This window comes from Fundulus heteroclitus, chromosome 14, assembly GCF_011125445.2.
Source record: "Fundulus heteroclitus isolate FHET01 chromosome 14, MU-UCD_Fhet_4.1, whole genome shotgun sequence".
Taxonomy (NCBI): domain Eukaryota; kingdom Metazoa; phylum Chordata; class Actinopteri; order Cyprinodontiformes; family Fundulidae; genus Fundulus; species Fundulus heteroclitus.
The window spans coordinates 16139440-16158146 of NC_046374.1; the positions used below are offsets into that span (position 1 = coordinate 16139440).

Sequence of the window (18707 nt, forward strand, 5' to 3'; positions counted from 1 at the left end):
CGTGAAAGGCATTGTGTATGTGTCGTTCCGATTTTAACCACTAGGTGTCTTTATTACTTAATGTTCCTTTAATTGAATTGCTTCAATTGGTTAAAAGAAGAAAAAAATTATAAGAATTTTTTTACAGGTAACAAGCAATTGAATTAAGTTGATCTAACTTATTAATTTATTAGTAAACTATTTAGTTTATAAGTTGTCAAGTTAAATTAAATAATTTACCCAATTAGCTGGGTAAACTTAATTAAATTACTTGCTACCAGTCAAAGTAATTAATTTAATTTAATTTGTAGGCGCTTTCTTTTTTTGGAGTGGGACTTTGAACATGGGGTGGCGGTTGTTGCCAGACCGGCCGGTCTCTGTACTTCAGAAACTGCTGTTCAACTGGGATTTTCACACACAACCTTCTCCAGTTTCAGAAAGAACTATACAAAAGTCTGTCTACGATTTAAGCCCGTTTGCTGTTGCGATGACCCGGATAACTGAGAATTTGCACAGGCAACCTTCTCTTGGGTATCCAGTGAGTGGCAGCTGTGTCACAGAAATGTATCGCTGATGACAGCGGTCAGAGGAGAATGAGCAGACTGGTTGGTCAAAATAATCACTCATTAAAGCAACCGTAGGCCCTCTATGAACACACAATTCCTTGAACCTTGCAGCAGATGGGCTCCAGGAGAAGAAGACCACACTGCGCTCCTCACCTGTCGGCTAAGGACAAGAAACCGAGGCTACAAAGTTCAAACAGACTCACCAAAATTTATATCGGACTGGAAATACACTGTTCGGCCTGATGAGATATTAGCAGGAATGACACGAAAGCAAAGATCTATCCTACCTTCTGTCAATAGACCAGGCTGGTGGTGTAATCTCTAAGGGAGTTTTCATAGAACACTTTGAGCCAATTAGGCCTTGTTGAAAGGCAGCGGCCTACCCGAGCATCGTTGCTGACAATCTCCATCCATCTTCCGATCGTTACTTCCATCATGATGCATCGTGTCACAAACCTCTCATGACCTCCAGCATCATGGATAACGTGCATGTAAGGAAGCTGCATGATGTCAACATGGCAATATGGGCCAAAACCTCCTAAGAATGTGTCTGACACTTTGTTGACTTTTCCTCCCATAAATAATTAAGGCAGCCCTGAAGCCAAATCAGGTCCATCCAACCCGGCATGAGCACAGCAGAACTAATAAAGTAGCCATTGTTGCATTGATTCTTCTTTGCAATGTTTCCTTTTTTTTTTCTTTCTAAAAGTATTCGCTGTGTCTTCATATCGACTAACTGAGAGTGAATCTACCGTATATGAACGGCATTGAACTGTTTACATAAATCGCTGCTGCATCTTTATCCTGAAATTTACTGCAGTTTACTGTGATTTTCCAAGCTGTATGCAAACGAAATTGCGTTCTGTACGCACTTTGTGCACACAAAATGACAAAGATAAAGTTGTCTAAGTCTAAGTCTGCAACCAGTTCCACAATTTACATCTCAGTCTTACCTCGTCGACGTCCGATCCGTCTCATCAAATCAGGGAGAAAATAGGCACGTGTGATAAATACCCTTCACCTCTGAGTCAACAAACCGGCCCAGGGTGCATTATAACTGAGGAGTTAATGTAGTGGTGCCAAAGGCTATCATACAGAAATAGACCCACCCTGCCCCAGCGTTCCTCCTTTCCTCCCACTCTGTTCCTCTCCAGCTGTTTTGAGAAATCAACCATCCATCACCAGCTGTTTGTGTAGTTGCTGTTTCTGTTCGTGTGTGTGTGTGTGTGTGTGTGTGTGCGTGTGTGTGGACGCCAAGTGAACAGCCAGTATCTGCTCTTTGTGTTTGTGTGTGTCTACCAGGTGACACATCAAATCTCATCATCCCGGTGACTCACGTTTTGCTTTGGGTGATCCCGTACAGCAGTCGTGGAACATTCAAGATATAACGCTTTTTTTTTATTATCGTTATTATTCCTTCGTGGCCATTAAATTCAAACAGAGCTTTGCTTTGGCAAAGAGTAAAAGCCCATATTTAGTCGCCGCGATCCCCCATCAGCCCATCAAAGTGGATCCTTTGGAAAGACTGCGGTGTAATAATCCTGTGCAGGTGCACCCATGATTAACTAGCCGGGTGTTATGAAAGGAAGCGGAACAATCAAATAAGGAAAGGTCATAACACTGTTGGGAACAAGACTCTGGTCCCCCGGTGCTCCAGTTGAGCTCTACCGGAGACTCAGTTTTGTTCTGGTGTGAGCTGGTGGCCCTGCAGGCTGACTTAAATGGGTCAGAGAGAGCCCGCAGAGCCCAAATCATCCACAAGACCCGCAGCAGTGAGTCCTCTACTGCCTAATCAGGGAAGAGTAATGATTTTATTTGACTACATAATGATTAATCTAGATATTAGATACTATATATAAATATATCTGTGTGTGTGTGTGTGTGTCATTGCAGATTAGGGCATTCAGCATACTCAAACTACAGTGTTTTGATTCCTTGTTCACATTCTGTGTTAGCAGCAGAGAAGAGATTTGGATGGGAACGCCAAGGACGGTGTGCGTCTGAGCAGCAGGTCTGATCATTTTTGGCACGTGCATATCAAAATTTCAAAAGTCGAGATGTCGAATTTCGGTCTCAGGCGCCTCACAGCCCTCATCGGATTCGTAGAAATGCTGGAACACTGAGGGTGAGAGGCGAGGAGGAATATATGGCTCCGTGTCCCCCACCACCACCAGCACCACCACCACCACCCTCACAAGAGCAGCATAGTAATCAATTCCATTTAGTACAAGTCCAATGCACTTAAACCTCCGGCACGAATAACCAGAGGCTGCAGAGCAGAGGTACATTTATCGATAAAGCAATTAATTTGAACCCCTCCTCCTCCTCCACTGCTCAGCCTGTCTGAGCAAAAGGGACACGCAAGGTACACCCTATTAAAAACAAAAGAGACAGTAAAACTTACATACATTGCCAAAACAGGAAAACAAATATCAACTTCGTTCTGTTATGTTTATTTTGCAGTGAGCAAACTACCTCAGAAAACATAGAAATGTATGGAGCGAAAAAATAAAGAGAGCCAACAACAACAAAAATATGAACATTAACATGTTAAGTTTTCGTTCTGGACACATTTCACTGTGATTGCATCAGTTATAAATTTGTTCGATCCCCTTCGTTTAATTCCCTTTTATCCAATTAGGCAAGTTGCTACCATATTTGGTAGGAAATTCACAAACTTTAAGCGATTATAAAGAGAAAAAAAAATATGGACATGCAACATACAAGGGCAAAAGCATGGGCGGTTCTAGATTGGGGCCAACAGGGGCCAGTGCCCCTGTAGAACTGATCGGGTCCCTGTACTGAAGAGAAGACATAATACTGAATCAATTTCTTATGATGACATGTGCTGGAACAGAAATCGTAATTTTTTTACCTTTTACATTTTTATTTTAAGAATAAGTTTCAAATTAATGTGTTTCACCTTTAGCCCCCATGAAAAAAAAAAAAAAAACACTGCCTCCACCCCAGCCCCCACCCATGGTAAATTTGGTCTAGGACCACCACTGGGCAAAAGCTTAATTTTACATGATTTGCTGAAAAAATTTGAGCGCATTCGCATTGATTATCAGCCCGTTAGACGAAGGGTTTGTTTTTACCAGCAGCACAAATCTACAGGTTTTGGCAGCGTGATGCAAACTTGGCTCTCATTTAGCCAATTACGCTAACCGCCTCCATCTTAGCCAGAAAACTAGATGGAGAGGAAAAAAGACAGTGAACACGATGAAGTAAAAGTTTACTTATTTTTTTATGTTTGGTTTGCTGGTATCCGATCACTCCAGCTGTTGTGACCTTTCATTCATTTGGGTTCGTGTTTGGGAAATAATGCTGGTCGTGTCATTTACGATTAGCTACACAATGCTGACTTGGCGGGCCGGCACAATTTTAATAGGGCCCGGGGTGAGCTCCCCTTTCCGCCGGAGAGGAGGGTGACAGGGAGTAGGAGGAGGAGGGACGTCCACAGCAGCCCGCTGCCTGCTCCGTCAAGCCGCACGTGCAAAGCCGCGAGGCGACCGGAACTGAGCTCCTCTTTTACGGAAAAAGCGTACCAGCAGCGGACGTCGTCTACGTGAGTGCGACGCTTAAAATGTTTCAAAACAACTCATTAAAGCTTTAAATACGTGTTAATGTCGCTTGTTTCCGTATTATACTTTTATAAAAATTCAACAAATTAGCCTTTTGTTAGATGTTACTCGGCGAAAGGGCTTTTATTTTGAAGGCGTCGACCGGTAGTCGCGTTGTGTGTTCACGCGGACTTTACGCTCTCTCTCTCTCGCGGCTCTCTCTCTCTCTCGCGCGGCTCCAAACGGTGGGCTCGCAGAAACGCAGCAGGATGCCACGGGGAGCGCTCCGACTCTCGGCGTCCGTTTCACCGTCTGCCGCGGTCTCGCCTCGGTCGCGGCCACTCTGATGGGCGTTTTTAACCCCGTCTCGTCGCCCTCGGACGCTTGGACATTTTCGGAAGCCGCGAAATGAAGCGCATGAACGTGAGCAACCAAAAAGTGCACCCTCGCTGTTGTGCCCGTCTCCGGCAGCATCACAAGTATAGAGACCAGCACTCTGTCTGTGTGGATGCGGCGCGTCTGTGGTTCCTCTAGTAGTCCTTGTTTGGAGGATTTAATGTAGGATTGGACTATATGTTTTTTTTTCCTCCCCCTCTTTTTCATTATTATTGTTATTGTCGCTGTGGTATTTTTTTCCTCGAGGTTTTCCGTCTCTGAAAAAAAACAAACAAACAAAAAAAGATCTCAAGATAAAGAAACTCCGGAAAACCAGCGACAGCAGCTCACTTGGCCATCTGGAATAACCTTTCTTAGCGGTTATTCGCCTCCACAAGCATCTCCTTTCTCTGGGGTGGGGAACCCGACTGATGCTTGCCTTTTTGCTCGTCTGTTCGACTTCTGTGTCGTCTCGTTTCTGTCTGTTTGTCCCCACAGTGGCATGACAATTCATGAATGCGTCCAAGGACAATGTTTGCAAATTACGCATGCACCGTGGCGCTATAGTAGGCTGTGCGTAAGCTCCTTTTATTATGAATGCCTCAACAGACCCATTCAGTCTCATTCCTTGTGCGCTCTTAGAGCAGATTTGGCAGATTCGTCCTAACTTGACGGATTTGTTTGTGTGCGTGCGTGCGTGTGTGTGTGCGCGTGCGTGTTAATGGGGGGTTCAGCCATGGCGTGTCACGCTAGTATCCCCTTTAGGTTTTTATTTATTTATTTAAAAAAAAACGCAATCAAGATTCTATGCAAACAATTTTTACGTTTGTTTCCAAAAAGTTAAATAACAGAATTCGTGATGAGATACAAATAAATAAATAAAAATACGCACGAGATGCAAGCCTTTGCCATGTTTCAACGCCCCATTGTGTGTGTGTGTGTGTGTATGAACCAGAAGGAATCTGCGCGCAAATGTCTGAGTATGGTTATAAAAAAAAAAACAAGGGAAAATCCCCTGGCTGCGCTAACATGAGCCTCTTCATGCGTGTATGCGCGCGCGTGTGTGTGTGTGTGTGTGTGCAGCCACGCTGGAAGTCGCCTCCCATGTGGCCGTCGGGAGTGGGGAGCAGCCGGCAGCCGTGCCCGCGGGAGTCGGCGCTGCGCAAGGCGGCCGTCAGCGGCAACATCAACGCCCTGCCGCCGCACCATGTCCCCACCGGCCGCAGCGTCCGGGTCTTCATCTGCGCCAACCCCGATGGTAAGACACCGTGACACCTGCGTGGCGCTGATCTCAACCCCGTGGAGCCCGCGGACCCTCTGGCGGTGGGCGCTCTGAGCCATCGCGGTGCTTTTGCAGAACACATACACATCCATGTTGGGTTCTTGAACCCGCAGCCGTGAACTTCAGCGTGTTTAAGGTCACGGAGGAGCGCAGATCACTGCGACGTGCAAAGGGAAATGTTATGTTCATTCCCCCCTTTACTCCAACGCCTCTAAATAAAATCCATTGGACTCAATTGCCTTGACCAATCAGAGTTGATACTAGTAAACATGAGACATGGTGATGGCAGCATCGTGGGGATGGGGGACGTTTTATCGGCAGGGGCAGGTTCTCAGTTCTGATGGGAACATAGTTCTCTGTGCCGTTTAATCTCGGCCCGCATGCAGCTTTTCTGTGAAGCCTCAGGCTTCTTAGAGAACATCAGTAAACAAAAAGTGTCATGAAGACAGGAGTTCAGCAGACAGGTCAGGGATAATCAGTGGAGAGGTTTAACAAAGAGACATGAAGCAATACTTCTTATTTTCTGCTTTCGGTGGTCGCCATCCGTCTCTATCCGTCTCCATCTTCTGCATCTTCATCTCTCACACCAACTATCTTCCTCTTTCACTTCACTCATAGCTCTCCTCTTTGGTCCACCTCTACGTCTCCTGCCTAGCAGTTCCTGCCTCAGCATCCGTCCACCGGTGTGCTCTCCATCCCTCCTCTGTACATGCCCAAACCATCTCATCCAGCCTCTCTGACCACATCTAACGCGAGCTGTCCCCCCCTGACGTGCTCATCCCTGATCCTATCCATCCTCGTCACTCCCAAAGGGAACCTCAACATCTCCACCTCTGCTACCTTCCAGCTCTGCCTCCCGTGTTTTCTTCAGCACCGCCGTCTCTAAACCACACAGCATCGCTGGTCTCACCACCTCCCTTCGTTCTCGCTGATACTCCTTTATCACACGACACACCTGACACTTTTCTGCACCCCATCCAACCTGCTTGAACGCGTCTCTTCACCTCTTTTCCTCACTCGCCGTCGCTCTGAGGTAAAACGACATGTAAAGCTCGGAATATATCATCAAGAACAAGGGACGCACAATATTGCCATTAACATCGACATATACATACATACATACATACATACATACATACATACATACATATATATCTATATATAGATATATGTAGATATAGATATATGGTTATATCTACTCATCTGTAAATATCTGTTATCGGACATAGCAATTTTGATATTGATATCGGCCCAGATTTTCATATCAAGAACTGTTTTGTTAACCACAGGAAAAGGCAAAGGGTGTCGCTGTCCATCTTAACTGAAAGGAAAGGGAACATTAATCAGAGTAGCGGCCTGTGATAACTCTGTGGGCTCGGGTGGAAGAACCTGTACGCTGGTTGTGCAGAGTACAAAAATACGTCTTTCAGCAGGCTGAGAGGAAGGTCACCGTTGAAAGATTGTCACGGGAGAAGTGCTGTTTGTGGTTTGCCCGCAAAGGAAGGATTTGGAAGAAGGGTTAAGGCAAAGGTGTAGAAGAACCTTGCCAGAATGTTACGTGTGGAAGAAAATGAATACTCCTGCGTATTGCAGCTAGAGCTACGCATTATACATCAGAGAATTGGAATAATCTAGTCAAAATCCAGATTGAGATCCAGCTGAGAATCCGGTGGCAAAACTTGAAAACTGAAGCTCACCGATGCTCACCATCAGATCTCGCTGAGTCGGGGTCATTTCCGAAAGAGGAATGGCAAACATTTTAGTCTGTAGATGCAAAAACTGCTTCTACAGATTACTGAATTCATGCTTTTTAAATTGTTATTTTTAAAATAATAATAATGATTGAAAACCACCTGTATGGTTCCATCCAACTCACAACTATGCACAATCGATTTGCAAGGCACCGTCTGCCCCTATCGGTTTGGCCCTGTGCAGATTTTAGAAGCCTTTTTTGTCATTTAAAGTTAACGCAGCAGCTCTCGAGCATGTGCACCCGTCTTTCTCCTAGACGTAGTCGTCGCGTTCCGAGCTCGTTTTTCTTTGGGTTTTCCGTCGCCTTCACATGGCGCCGAAGTGTCCGCTTACCCACCTATTCTAATCGGAGTACAGTAACAAAAGCCGGGAAGAGGGATGGGAAAAAAAAAAAAAAAAAAAAGAAACAACAAAACAAACAAACGCTGTGAGCTTTTTCCAATGAAAGCAGGTGACACAACAGATTGCTTTTTCAGCACAGATTGCGTGGCGCGAGCAGAGTGTAAGACAGCCGGGTCGCAGAGGAGACACCCAGTTGCAGCTCTGGATTTGAATTCGCCCTCTGGGCGAGGGGGTAAAAATAGTCTCGGTAAAACTGGAGTAAACAAGGCAGGAGAAGTAGAGTAGGCTACGAGAGAGAGAGAGAGAGAACGAGTGACGGAGGGAAGGAACGGCGGATGCTGTCGTCGATGCAGCCCTGCCAGTCGCCTCTTTTCACCGAGCTTTGAAGGAAGACGCCAAGCCACCTGAGATCGCGCCGCCGCAAAGAGCCGGGTATTGTTTGGCCACCTGTGGCTGGCTGAGTGAGGGAGAGCTTCCTGTGTCGACGGGAGTGCAGCCTTCCATTTTGCATGTGGATGGAAAAAAAAAAAAAAAAAAAAAAAAAACGATGATGGGGCTGAGGGACGTAGATCTTTTTAACGGCGTGAACACCGACGGAAAGATACACACCTGAGCCAGAAACACAAAGACACTCTAATGACGAGCCTCTTGTTTTGAGCCCAGTGAGGCGCGGGCGACCGGTGCGATGCTCTGGAGCGCAAAGTCATCGGGCAGGAGTCAGATTCCTCCACCACTTTTAACCGTTCAGCTGCATTTGCAAACAGACACGCCTAGCATTCGTGCAGATGGTTTGCTACGTCCTCAGTTACATAACAGCTTCATAAAGCGCTCATAAGATTGACCGAGTAACAAATCTACCCCTGCTCTGCTGGTAGAAGATTCACTTCATACCTAACCCCCCCCCCCTCCATCGTCGATTAAAAAAAAATCCCTCTCCTTTACCACGAGCCCGGCTGCAGAGCTTGCTTCCTTATCTTCACTAGAGGGGGCTGTCCCTGCACTTATTCAACACAGCCCAGCGCGTCTCAGGGTGAAAAGATGCTGCGATCTAAGGTCAGTGACCTGAATCAGATGAATCAGTTCACATTCCGACGCGGCTCCAAGCAACCATCTCAGCCTCTCATAGGGGCTCTCCTCAGGATTTTTTTCCATTTAAATCCCAAAACAAGCCCGATCAAACCAAATCTAGTGGTCGGAGTTGAGTCTTTCAGAACATAAAAGCAAGTTGTTTCCGACAACGGCACATAGGCGGGAGTTTGGCAACAGTAAAGCAGAGAAATTCAGCTCTTTGTCGTGAAAGACTTAAGAGAGTTGGATGCAATTACCTGCGGTTTCCAAGCATATCGACGCATCTTGTCATACAGCAGTGTGGCGGGGCGGAAACTGACTTGCATACATCGCTAGGTTATTCAGAGGAAATGATTGAGATGTCTTTATTCTGAACAGATGCCACATGCAGACACAGTAAAAAAGAATGTGCGCTCTTATAAAGCAGTGCATTGGCTTCTTTCCTATTAGACTGACAGAAAGTTTAGTGTCAGTATTGAAATCTCTCTGTCCGACCTAGCCCCTATTTCTTGCGGGATTTCTCAGGGCTCAGTCCCTGATTCTCTTCTTTTTTTTTTTCTGTGTGCCAGCTCCCTTTGGGGTCTGTTTTTTTAGAAAACATGGCAGCTCCTTCCACTGCTACGCAGACGACTGTCAGATTTACGCGCCTCGAACACCTAAAATAACTCATGCTCCATCCAACCGCTACTAAATTTCTTTGAAGACGTCAAGGCTCGGGTGGTGCAAAGATTTCAGTGAACGCAAAAGTTTATTTTTTTATTATTCAGGCACGACAGTAGCTCACACAACCCGCTTATTATTTTCGGTTGCCTGGAGTCATGCATCAGACAGCTTGTGCAACAAATCTGGGAGCAATCATGGACTCGGATTTCACATTTAACAAACAGATCGGCGTTGTTTTGCAAAAACGATTATTTCAGTTGAGGCAAACAGCAAAGTGTGAGGCAGTTTTTGTTGAGGCATGACTTAATAGACAGGATAATACATATTTTTATCTCAACCCATTTATGATGCCTTGTGTCAGTCGAGCTCTCCTTGCTCATCTTCAGCTGGTTCAGAATGCCGATGCCTGTCTTTTAACTGGTTAACGCACGGATATGAGCACATCCTGTCCTCGCTTTATAGGCTCCCTGTGCGTCACAGAACTAATTTTAAAATCCTAATGTTGGTTTATGAATGCCTAAATGGGCTTTCTGGTTCGATCCAACCTTATCTTTCTTCACGGGCCCTTAGATCAGCTGACCAGCTGCTTTTATTTGTCCTAAAAAACTAGGCGGGAGCTTAGAGATCGAGCCTTTTCTGTTGTGGCTCCTAAACTTTGTAGCCCATTGCTTTTAAATATTAGTCGCTTCCTGTTTTTAGGTCTCTTTTAGAATCATATCTTGTTTTTCAATGGCATTTGGCCCATTGTTAGCTGACCTTCTCTTTTTATGGTCTCTGTTCCAGTTTAGGAGTGTTTTAAGATCTGTTTTATGTCTCGGTTTCAATCTCTTTTTTATCTTCGTTTCTGTACAGCTCTTTGGTTAAACTTTCTGCTATTAAAAGGTGTTTGAAGAATAAATTGGATTTGGAATTCACATTTTCAAGATTTTCAACATTTCTTCCTTCCATGTTTGCAATTTTACTCATTGGCTGCATCCAAAATGTCCTTTTGAGTAAGTAGTCTTTAGCCAAAGTGGAGGCGCGACAGCGGTCGCCATGATGACTGCTGTCCGAATAGTGCAGTAAGGAGAGAAGGAGGTAGGAAAAGGAGCCTGTATGCTTCCTATCACAGCTCCTTTAGCATAGGAACCCCACGAGGTCCCTTACCAGCTATAAGGAATCCCACAATCCTTTGCATGACAGTCCACCTCATGGACATTAACGAAAATGTCCAAAGAGTAGACAGTGTTCACTTTGTAGTTCTTTTTCAGAAGGCTGTGTTTGATATGAATCATCCATGTGTGTTTCCGTCACGTAATGACGTCGAAGTTAAAGGCTGTCCGAAATCTGCACAGCAGTCCGAAGCTCCTTTCCTTCCCACGGTAGAGTTCTTACTGATGACCTCATGAAAGGTCAAGGAACAGGAGCTATATTAAGAACATTTCAGATGCAGCAGTAATGAGGAAGCTGACTCATAGCTGCCCTCTAGTGGCTACACTACCTAACAGCTTTGCCAACTTAATGCAGAGAAAGCATGAGGGCAATTCTACTTTGTTACTATGCAGCAGTCTTTTACCCTTTTATGTTCCTTAAATGGAAAACTCAGTACACCAGACGTTCCTTGTTTTTCACACAACATTTTTGGAGAATCACCTCTTTGGTGAAGAAGCCTCTACAAATTTTCCGTTTCCGGGTCATCACAACAGCAAACAGGATTCAATCGGAGGCAACCGGACTTTTGCTCAGTACTTTCTGAAAGAAGTAACTTACAGTAGTAGTTTTTCTTTAAGATGCGGTCGCTCTCTCACATCATTGTGGAGGGATTTAGTTACACTTTTCTTCATGGCATTGATGCATATCCACACATTTGGCTTTGGTACTGTCCTGGCGTCTGCAAGGTGCAGAAGCCTCTGTGGCTGCAAAATGAACCCATATCGTCACCCTCCCACTGCCATGCTTGATAGCTGATACAAGGCATCTTTGCTGATGGGCTGTGTTTGATGCTGTGAATTATAGGTAAAAATCTTTTGTCTTGTTCCGGAAAGCGTTTGGTGTATTTAGATGTAACTTTGTATGTGTGCCATGTTCTTTTTAGAGAGAAAACGATTTTTCCTGCAAACCTTTTCAAACAAACTGTACTTATTCCATCATTTTCTAATTTTACTGTCATAAAACAAAACATTTTAAATAAAAAAAAAAACTGAGGCCTGTAATGTCTGAGCTGGAGCTCTTCTGTCTTTTTGCAATTTCTCTGAGCCTCACCAGTCTGACCCTACAGTAAATTTGCTGGGACGTCGCCTCCTGAGAAGATTAGCAACCGTTTCAAATGTTTCTTCCCCGCTGAAGGAACTTTCTCACTGTTGGAAAATTGACTTTAAACTCTTTGGAAGCAGCTCTATAACCTCTCCCAGATTGATGGGTGGCAACAATTGCTTGTCTAAGATCATTGCTTATGTTTTTTTTTTTTTTTCTGGGCATTTTATTCACGCACGCTTTTTGTGGAGGTGGTCACACTGATGGTGATAATAGAAATCATTTGATTATCAGCACCTTCGTTCTTCCACAGAGCTTCTCTGTTTTGACTTAGTCTGTGTTTGATGAGAGTTAACAGCGTGGGACCTGTTGTGTGATTTGTACACCTAAGGTTAGGTTGAAATTGTTTTTAGAATTTGGGAAAGACCAAAAATTAAAAAAAATTAAACGTTAGGTTACCGTGACAGCAGATATAAACTATTTTAGCTACGTTCAATTTCCCCAAAAAGCAATCAGCTTCATTGGCAGCTTCCTTTAAAGACATTTAAAGGCGTGAGTTAGGATTTAAACCCACCGAGTCGTGTTCTGTGCAATAAAACCAGACAACGAATGTGAGAATGTTTCTGAATGTAAAAGTCCAAAGAGTTCTGGATTTATTTAATCACCTACATTATTATTATTATTATTATTGAAACAGAAATCTCACGCTGTTCTTTCTGCTAACCAATCCACGCATGTAGTGCATTCCCCCAGCATGATACTGCCACCATCGTGCTTCATAGTTTTCATCCGCTGACCTCTAAAGGCAACTGGTTGCTCTGGAGTTTATGTTGTTTTCTTTTAGGGATGTCTGAATAAAGGAGTCTGAGTATAACGAGCGGCCACATTCTTTTACATTTTGAACAAAAACCTTTAGGATTACGGCGACTTTGTGTTGATCTATTATGTAAGATCCCCGATAACACACACTAAGGTTTGTGTTGGTAACATAGCAAAACGTGAAAGGTTCAGTGGGCGTTACTGCTCCTGTTAGGCACCGTACGCGTATACGTGTGTGGGCCACAGCCGACCATTTAAAAACCCATTAGGTGTCGTCGGTGCCACAGTGGCCAACAATCCAGGGAAATCCTCTTATGATTTGTTTCATCGGTGGATGGATGCAGCGGCTCGCCTAATCACTCGATTATCTACGCGCGCCCGCGAGCTCCCGGATCCATATGGAGGCAGCCGCGGCACCTTGCTCGAGTCACCTCGGGGGATCTTGGCGTCGAAGCCGTAGCCCGCATGCAAATAGCGATCTCTCTCTTAAGCTGTTTGAGTTCGATAAAGGAAAGGAGGCCTCAGAGGCAAGACGTGTGAAACGCAGCCGCCAACGCACCACTGTCAAGGCTACGATGAAGTCACCACAGAGGCCCGCTAATCACTTCATATTACAGCACACAATTGTTACCGCTATTCGCATTTGATTATTTCTTTTTTAAATGGGTTCCTTTTTAAAAAAATCTTTAAGACATTATGAGGCTCCTGGATGATCTGTTTTATAGTGTTGGGTCTGTTGAAAGAGGAAGGAATAGGTCAAATGTCTGTGGCTGCTTGTTTGTAGGGCTTTATTGGGACGGTGTTGGAAGTTGGACTCCTGGGCCTGCTTGTCCCCATCCTGTGCCGCGAAAACGTTGCCGTGAGCTGGATGATCCCTCCTCCCTGGAGGCCTCCCCTTTCTTTTCTTTTTCTAATTTTCTGATCTGTCCTTCTCATGTTACGATCTTGGATCCAATTTTCCTATGTATTATATACCCCAGGTTCCAGTTCAGTTCAGTTTATTTATTGCCCTGACTTTGATGCCATCGCTACTCAGGAACGAGCGTTTAGTTAGTGGCTGTAGGTAGTCGATAGCATAGCAGCAATAGCTAGTTCTGAGTATGCATGTAGCTACACTGGAGAGGAGAAATCACCTTTACCAAGAAGAAACCTCCAGCTGAACCGGCCATCTGCCACGACCGACTGGGCGTTGAGTGACTTGTGTGGCGTGACTTGTGTGGTTAAGCCCGTCCCTTAGGATCAACACTACTGCTACTCTTGTATATTTTCTGCTGTACTGCAGTCCTGTATTTTCTGCTGTACCCCATAAATGCCTGCTTACATTTCATCTGGTACAAATCCCAGCTGCCCGGGTCATTACCAGAACTCCATCCGCTGCACAACATCTGGCTTCCTGTATAAGAAAGAACTGATTTCAAAGTCTCCACACCCCAGTTTCTCTCTGGTCCTCTGCCCATCAGCACTCAGTCTCAGAGATTCTCGTCTTCTATAACTCCCACTCCAGCCACAAAGGGCTTTGAGTAAAGTGGGCCCTTTCCTTTTCAATTCTCTCTCAAATCGCTTTTTTTTTTGCCAGATTGCTTATAAAGATTGATTCTGCAGCGCTGCCTTCTATTTGTATGTTGAGTTAAAATCCTAAATCTCCAATGCTTTTTCCATCCATGTTCTGCAGGATTTCTAAAGCTGTACGATGTCCCTGAGAGCCTGTAAATAACCTCAATTTTGTTATTACTATTATTATATGTGTGCCAGGCTGTGAGCCGGCCCTCTTATTGTTTACCCTCTAAAGGAGACAGATTTCCTGGTAACATTTAAAGTGATCTTCATCAGTGGTTCTTCAGGTTTTTCTGTCGGTCTTAGAACGGCTCTTTTTTTTCATCATTCAAACAACCCGAAGCTAATTTCTCTCGCTGACCTGTTCACTATGTGTGAAGAAGGACAACAATGTGTACTTATAGATTGGAGAATTTCCATGTTTCCCCCCATCTTTTACAGTTTTAAAATGAGCAGCACTGTTTTTGGAACATGCAAACTAAACACGCTACAGCCTTGTATTGCCCCACTAGTTGCATTGGAGGCAGCAGCTGGAACCCACTGAGCGTCTTATAATCCACATTTCTGTTGGGTAGGCTGAGTAACGCATGCAGCCCCGGTTCTGCGTTCTGATTATCTAATCGAATACAAAGTCAGTGGAGTGATACGGGGGGGACTGCTATGTGTTTTTTTCCATTTCCCCTCGATGCTGATCAAGCTGATGCAGGTAGTGTCACTGTAAGCCCCAGTGGGTTTTCTCCGTCTTCATTAAATCTTATTTACATAAGCTATAAGGTCCCCTCGTGGTCTCATTATGCAAGAGCATCTAACCCTTTTGCCTCAAGGGTTCTCCAGGTCATTTGCTATTGATCATCATACTGTTCACATGATCAGGTTCGGTTCAGTGGAAGGTTTTAAACCCTGTATCAGGGCTCTTGAGGTTAAACCTCAAGTCCTGTCACACAAATAATCTTGCAGGTAAAATGAAGGACCCGAGCGCACATATTCAGGCAAGGCTCTCTAATGAATAAAGTAGCAAACTTCCAGGAGAACAGGAGATGCAACGCAGGCAGGAAAGCAAACAGACTGATGGAGGAACAGAGCGACGCACATGGGGCAGGTTAATAAAAGAAAACGTTAGGAGGAATAGCAATGAGACGTGGAAAAGCTGAGGCTGATGAAGGCAGAGGGAGCTGAGGGGAGGAGAGTAATGTCAACACGAGCTGAATGGAGATGAATAAGACCCTTTAATAGAGCTAATAAGAAGGAACTGAGAAACCAATGTGTAAAAGAATGAACTAAAAACGGCAACGCTAATGGCCCATAAACAACAAGGAGGTGAATTAAACATCAGACATGAAAGGGACCCAAAACACTGAAGCACCTAAGGACCCTAGCAAATAGAGGATGTGCGCCGAGCATGAGCCTTATTGTTATGCATACGGTGTGCGTATCGGGAAGATAGGTGGAAAGATTATGATGCGATACGCATTGGTAAAGAGTGTGTTACTTCAACGTGCTGTAGCTGTGTCTTTATTTGTTGCTAGATGTGTCTTTTGTGCCATCGCCGCCTTAGGGGTTAGGGATGTTCACAGGATCGGTTGCATTGGTTGCGCTTCGTTCTCGCTGTTTCTTGAGATCATGCCATGTACGAGCACATAAAGGGCTGATCCTGCATTAGCGTGGCTACTGATGCAGGATCAGTGTTGGCTCGTAAAAAAAAAAAAGCTTGCGTCTAAAAGCGAACCGTTTAAACAGACGGGGTTTATTTGGCCTCATTTGGCAAGAATCCCACAGCTAAACAACCGGCATGTCCCGTTAAGAGGCTGATTAGTCAAGTGCCTGTATCATGTGTTGTTATAAATCATTTAAATCGGGTGGATTTCTCTCTGATCAGTACAATAAGCACCATTCATTTGTAGGTTTTTTTTCTTACCGTATGCGTTTAAATTTATTGATTATGTAATAAAAGTTTGGAGGATCCAGCATTGTTGGACAAATGAAACATGAAACATTTAGCTCAGGAAAAGGATCTATGATGTCTTCGTTTACATTTTAAGGGTTTTCTCCCTCAGATGCAAAAGATTTGACCAGGATCGTGTTTCTACTTTTGCTAATGCCACCATTTTCCCTTGCCTGGTCACCCTTACAGTCTTCTGACATCTCCAACAAGTCATTTGTTTAAATTTGTCGTCTTGCTGCAGATGTGTTTACGCAGGCGCAGAAGGAGAATAAACCACATTCAAATCTCTATTTTTATTGCCAGCGCAATCTTTGAAACGAAAGGTAGAAAGAAACAACAACAAAAAATGTATAGTTATAAAATCTATTTTCATAGAAAATATAGTGGGATTAAATAATATATTTAATTAAATTGTTGTTTGTTGCTTATTTGATCTTTATTAGTATTACCATTTTTTATTTAATTTGTTCAGTCACATATTTACTGATTGCCGCAAACGCAAATATAAATAAAATTTAAAATGAAAGGTATTTTTAATCAATCTAATATATTAACTAAAGTTTAATTAAGGAAACAAAATAATGGGATAATGATGTCACATTGATGATTCTCTACAGATTAAATGGAAGTTTTATGAGAATGCTGTGGACTTTTAAGATAATATCTAACTGATTTACAGCCTAAAACTAATCAAGAGTTGGTCGGTCTCTAAGCCGCTTAAAGGACGATGTTTTATCGCCTAAATCTGAGTTCTAATATTTAACTTTAAATAGAAACAAAATGCAGGGATAAATTCAAAGGTCCAGATCCACCTGAACCAATGAGCTTATGACACCAGAACCGTGACATAAAGACAAAGTTGAGCGCTTTACTGTGGTTTGAGGAAACCGTAGTGAAACCGGTTTTGCTTCAGCTGGAAGGTCGCTCTGAGACTGCTGTCGGTTTTGGTCGTTAAACGTCTTTGCGGGTCCTCACTTTAGACTCGAACCTGGGTTGGATATGAAAGGAAGTGGTCTTAAAGGAAATTACTACGGCGTTGTTGAGCATTCGTCCATGATGGATGGAGGGAGCAACCAGCGACATCCTCCAGCTAATTCATGGGGATCCCACGGCGTTCCTGAGCCAGATGGGATATACGGGTCTTCTCTGGGGTCTCCTCCGGGTGGGGCGTCCCCAGATAACCCCCTCCCCCCAAAGGAAGGCGCCCAGTGGGCATCCTCATCAGATGTCCAAACCACCTCCGCTGACTCCTTTCAATGTGAAGAAGCAGCGGCTCTACTCTAAGCTCCCTCCGGAGCTCCTCACCCTGTCTCTGGATAGGCTAAGCCCGGCCACCCTACGGGGGGTGGCTCATTCCGGCCGCTTGTATCCAGGATCTTCTTTCCGGCTTGATCCACATCTCATGACCTCATAACAGATAATTCATTGTAACCAAATGATGTTCTTCCTCCAATCCTGCCGGGGTCAGTCTGTTTTGCATGGTCTGTTAGACTCAGCGGGAGTCAATACAGATAAGCTGTTCCGATCTTTATTTCTGAAGAGAAAAAAAAAACCATAAGCAATACTCATTGTTTCCTTCCACAGTTAAGTCTACCTTTAAAACCCCATTAAAATAAGTAGAAACGTGCAGCTGTACCGTGATAAAATATTCAATTTCAATTCAATTTTATTTATATAGCGCCAAATCATGAAACATGTCATCTCAAGGCACTTTACAAAATCAAGTTCAATCATATTATACAGTATGAGTTTCATACCATTATCATATCTTTAGGGAGCTGTATGATATATGTGACTATTCCTAGCATACATCGTTTGTAACTGGAGGCTCTTTGTAGATTAACAAAAAAAAAAAAGCAAAACATTTTCCATCAGCTGAAAAAGTGCATTTTCATTTTCCATTTTGCACGTTGACCTCACTAATGATCTCTTTCCATCAAAGGCCTGTTTGCCCTCAGCAGTGTTGAAGATCACTTTGTCAGTCCCTTTATGATGAGACTTTTTAACGCCGTAAAAATGGTGATTTTAATCTTTATTATTTAAAACCAACCTCCCAAGATGGTCGTCTTTTTTCATAATCTTTTCAACCAAACAGGGTAATAACAGTTAAACTAAAGAAAAAGAAAAACTGAGCCGTGGTCTCGGACTCTTGGAGATCTCAGACTATTTTTGGATTTTATTCCAAAAATAGCGCTTCGGAAGGGAATCGTCAGGGACGTGTAGCTTATTTCTGTGTCCGTCCATCACTTCTCCAGAATGAGGAGAAGGGAAGAGAAGAAAAAGAGAGAGAGAGAGAGGGAGAGCTGACAGCACATATGTGAAACCTGTGTTGTTCATCGCTATTCAAATAAGCAGATAGGAAGACTGAAGAGATGGACACACAGGGAGAGGAAGCAGGCGAGTGTAGGATCCGGGCTTTGTTCTTCTGCAGGCTGCTGTGTGGACGACGGACCCACACATATGTCAGCCTGCCATTGCTCATCATCATCCCACAGAGAGAAAAAGACGCAGTTTGTTTTTATTAGCACAACACAAGTAACAATAGAGCGAAGAGTCTTTACGCACTTCCC

The 18707-nt window shown here is 44.0% G+C and overlaps 1 protein-coding gene across 4 annotated transcripts in view; it reads left to right on the forward strand.

The window, feature by feature from the left end:
• Nucleotides 1-4354: 4354 nt before the first annotated feature.
• The window catches only part of LOC105918424 (NACHT and WD repeat domain-containing protein 2), a 61496-nt gene continuing 47143 nt past the window's right edge, over nt 4355-18707 (forward strand). For 2 of the 4 annotated variants that reach the window (XM_021311100.2, XM_012853503.3), the window contains exons 1-2: nt 4355-4531; nt 5567-5741. In XM_021311100.2, coding sequence (XP_021166775.2) covers nt 4517-4531; nt 5567-5741 — 190 coding nt within the window. In that variant the 5' untranslated portion in view covers nt 4355-4516. Of the gene's footprint in view, nt 4532-4713; nt 4899-5566; nt 5742-18707 lie in introns of those variants that run through there. The other 2 variants (XM_021311101.2, XM_012853504.3) reach the window with 1 other exon arrangement.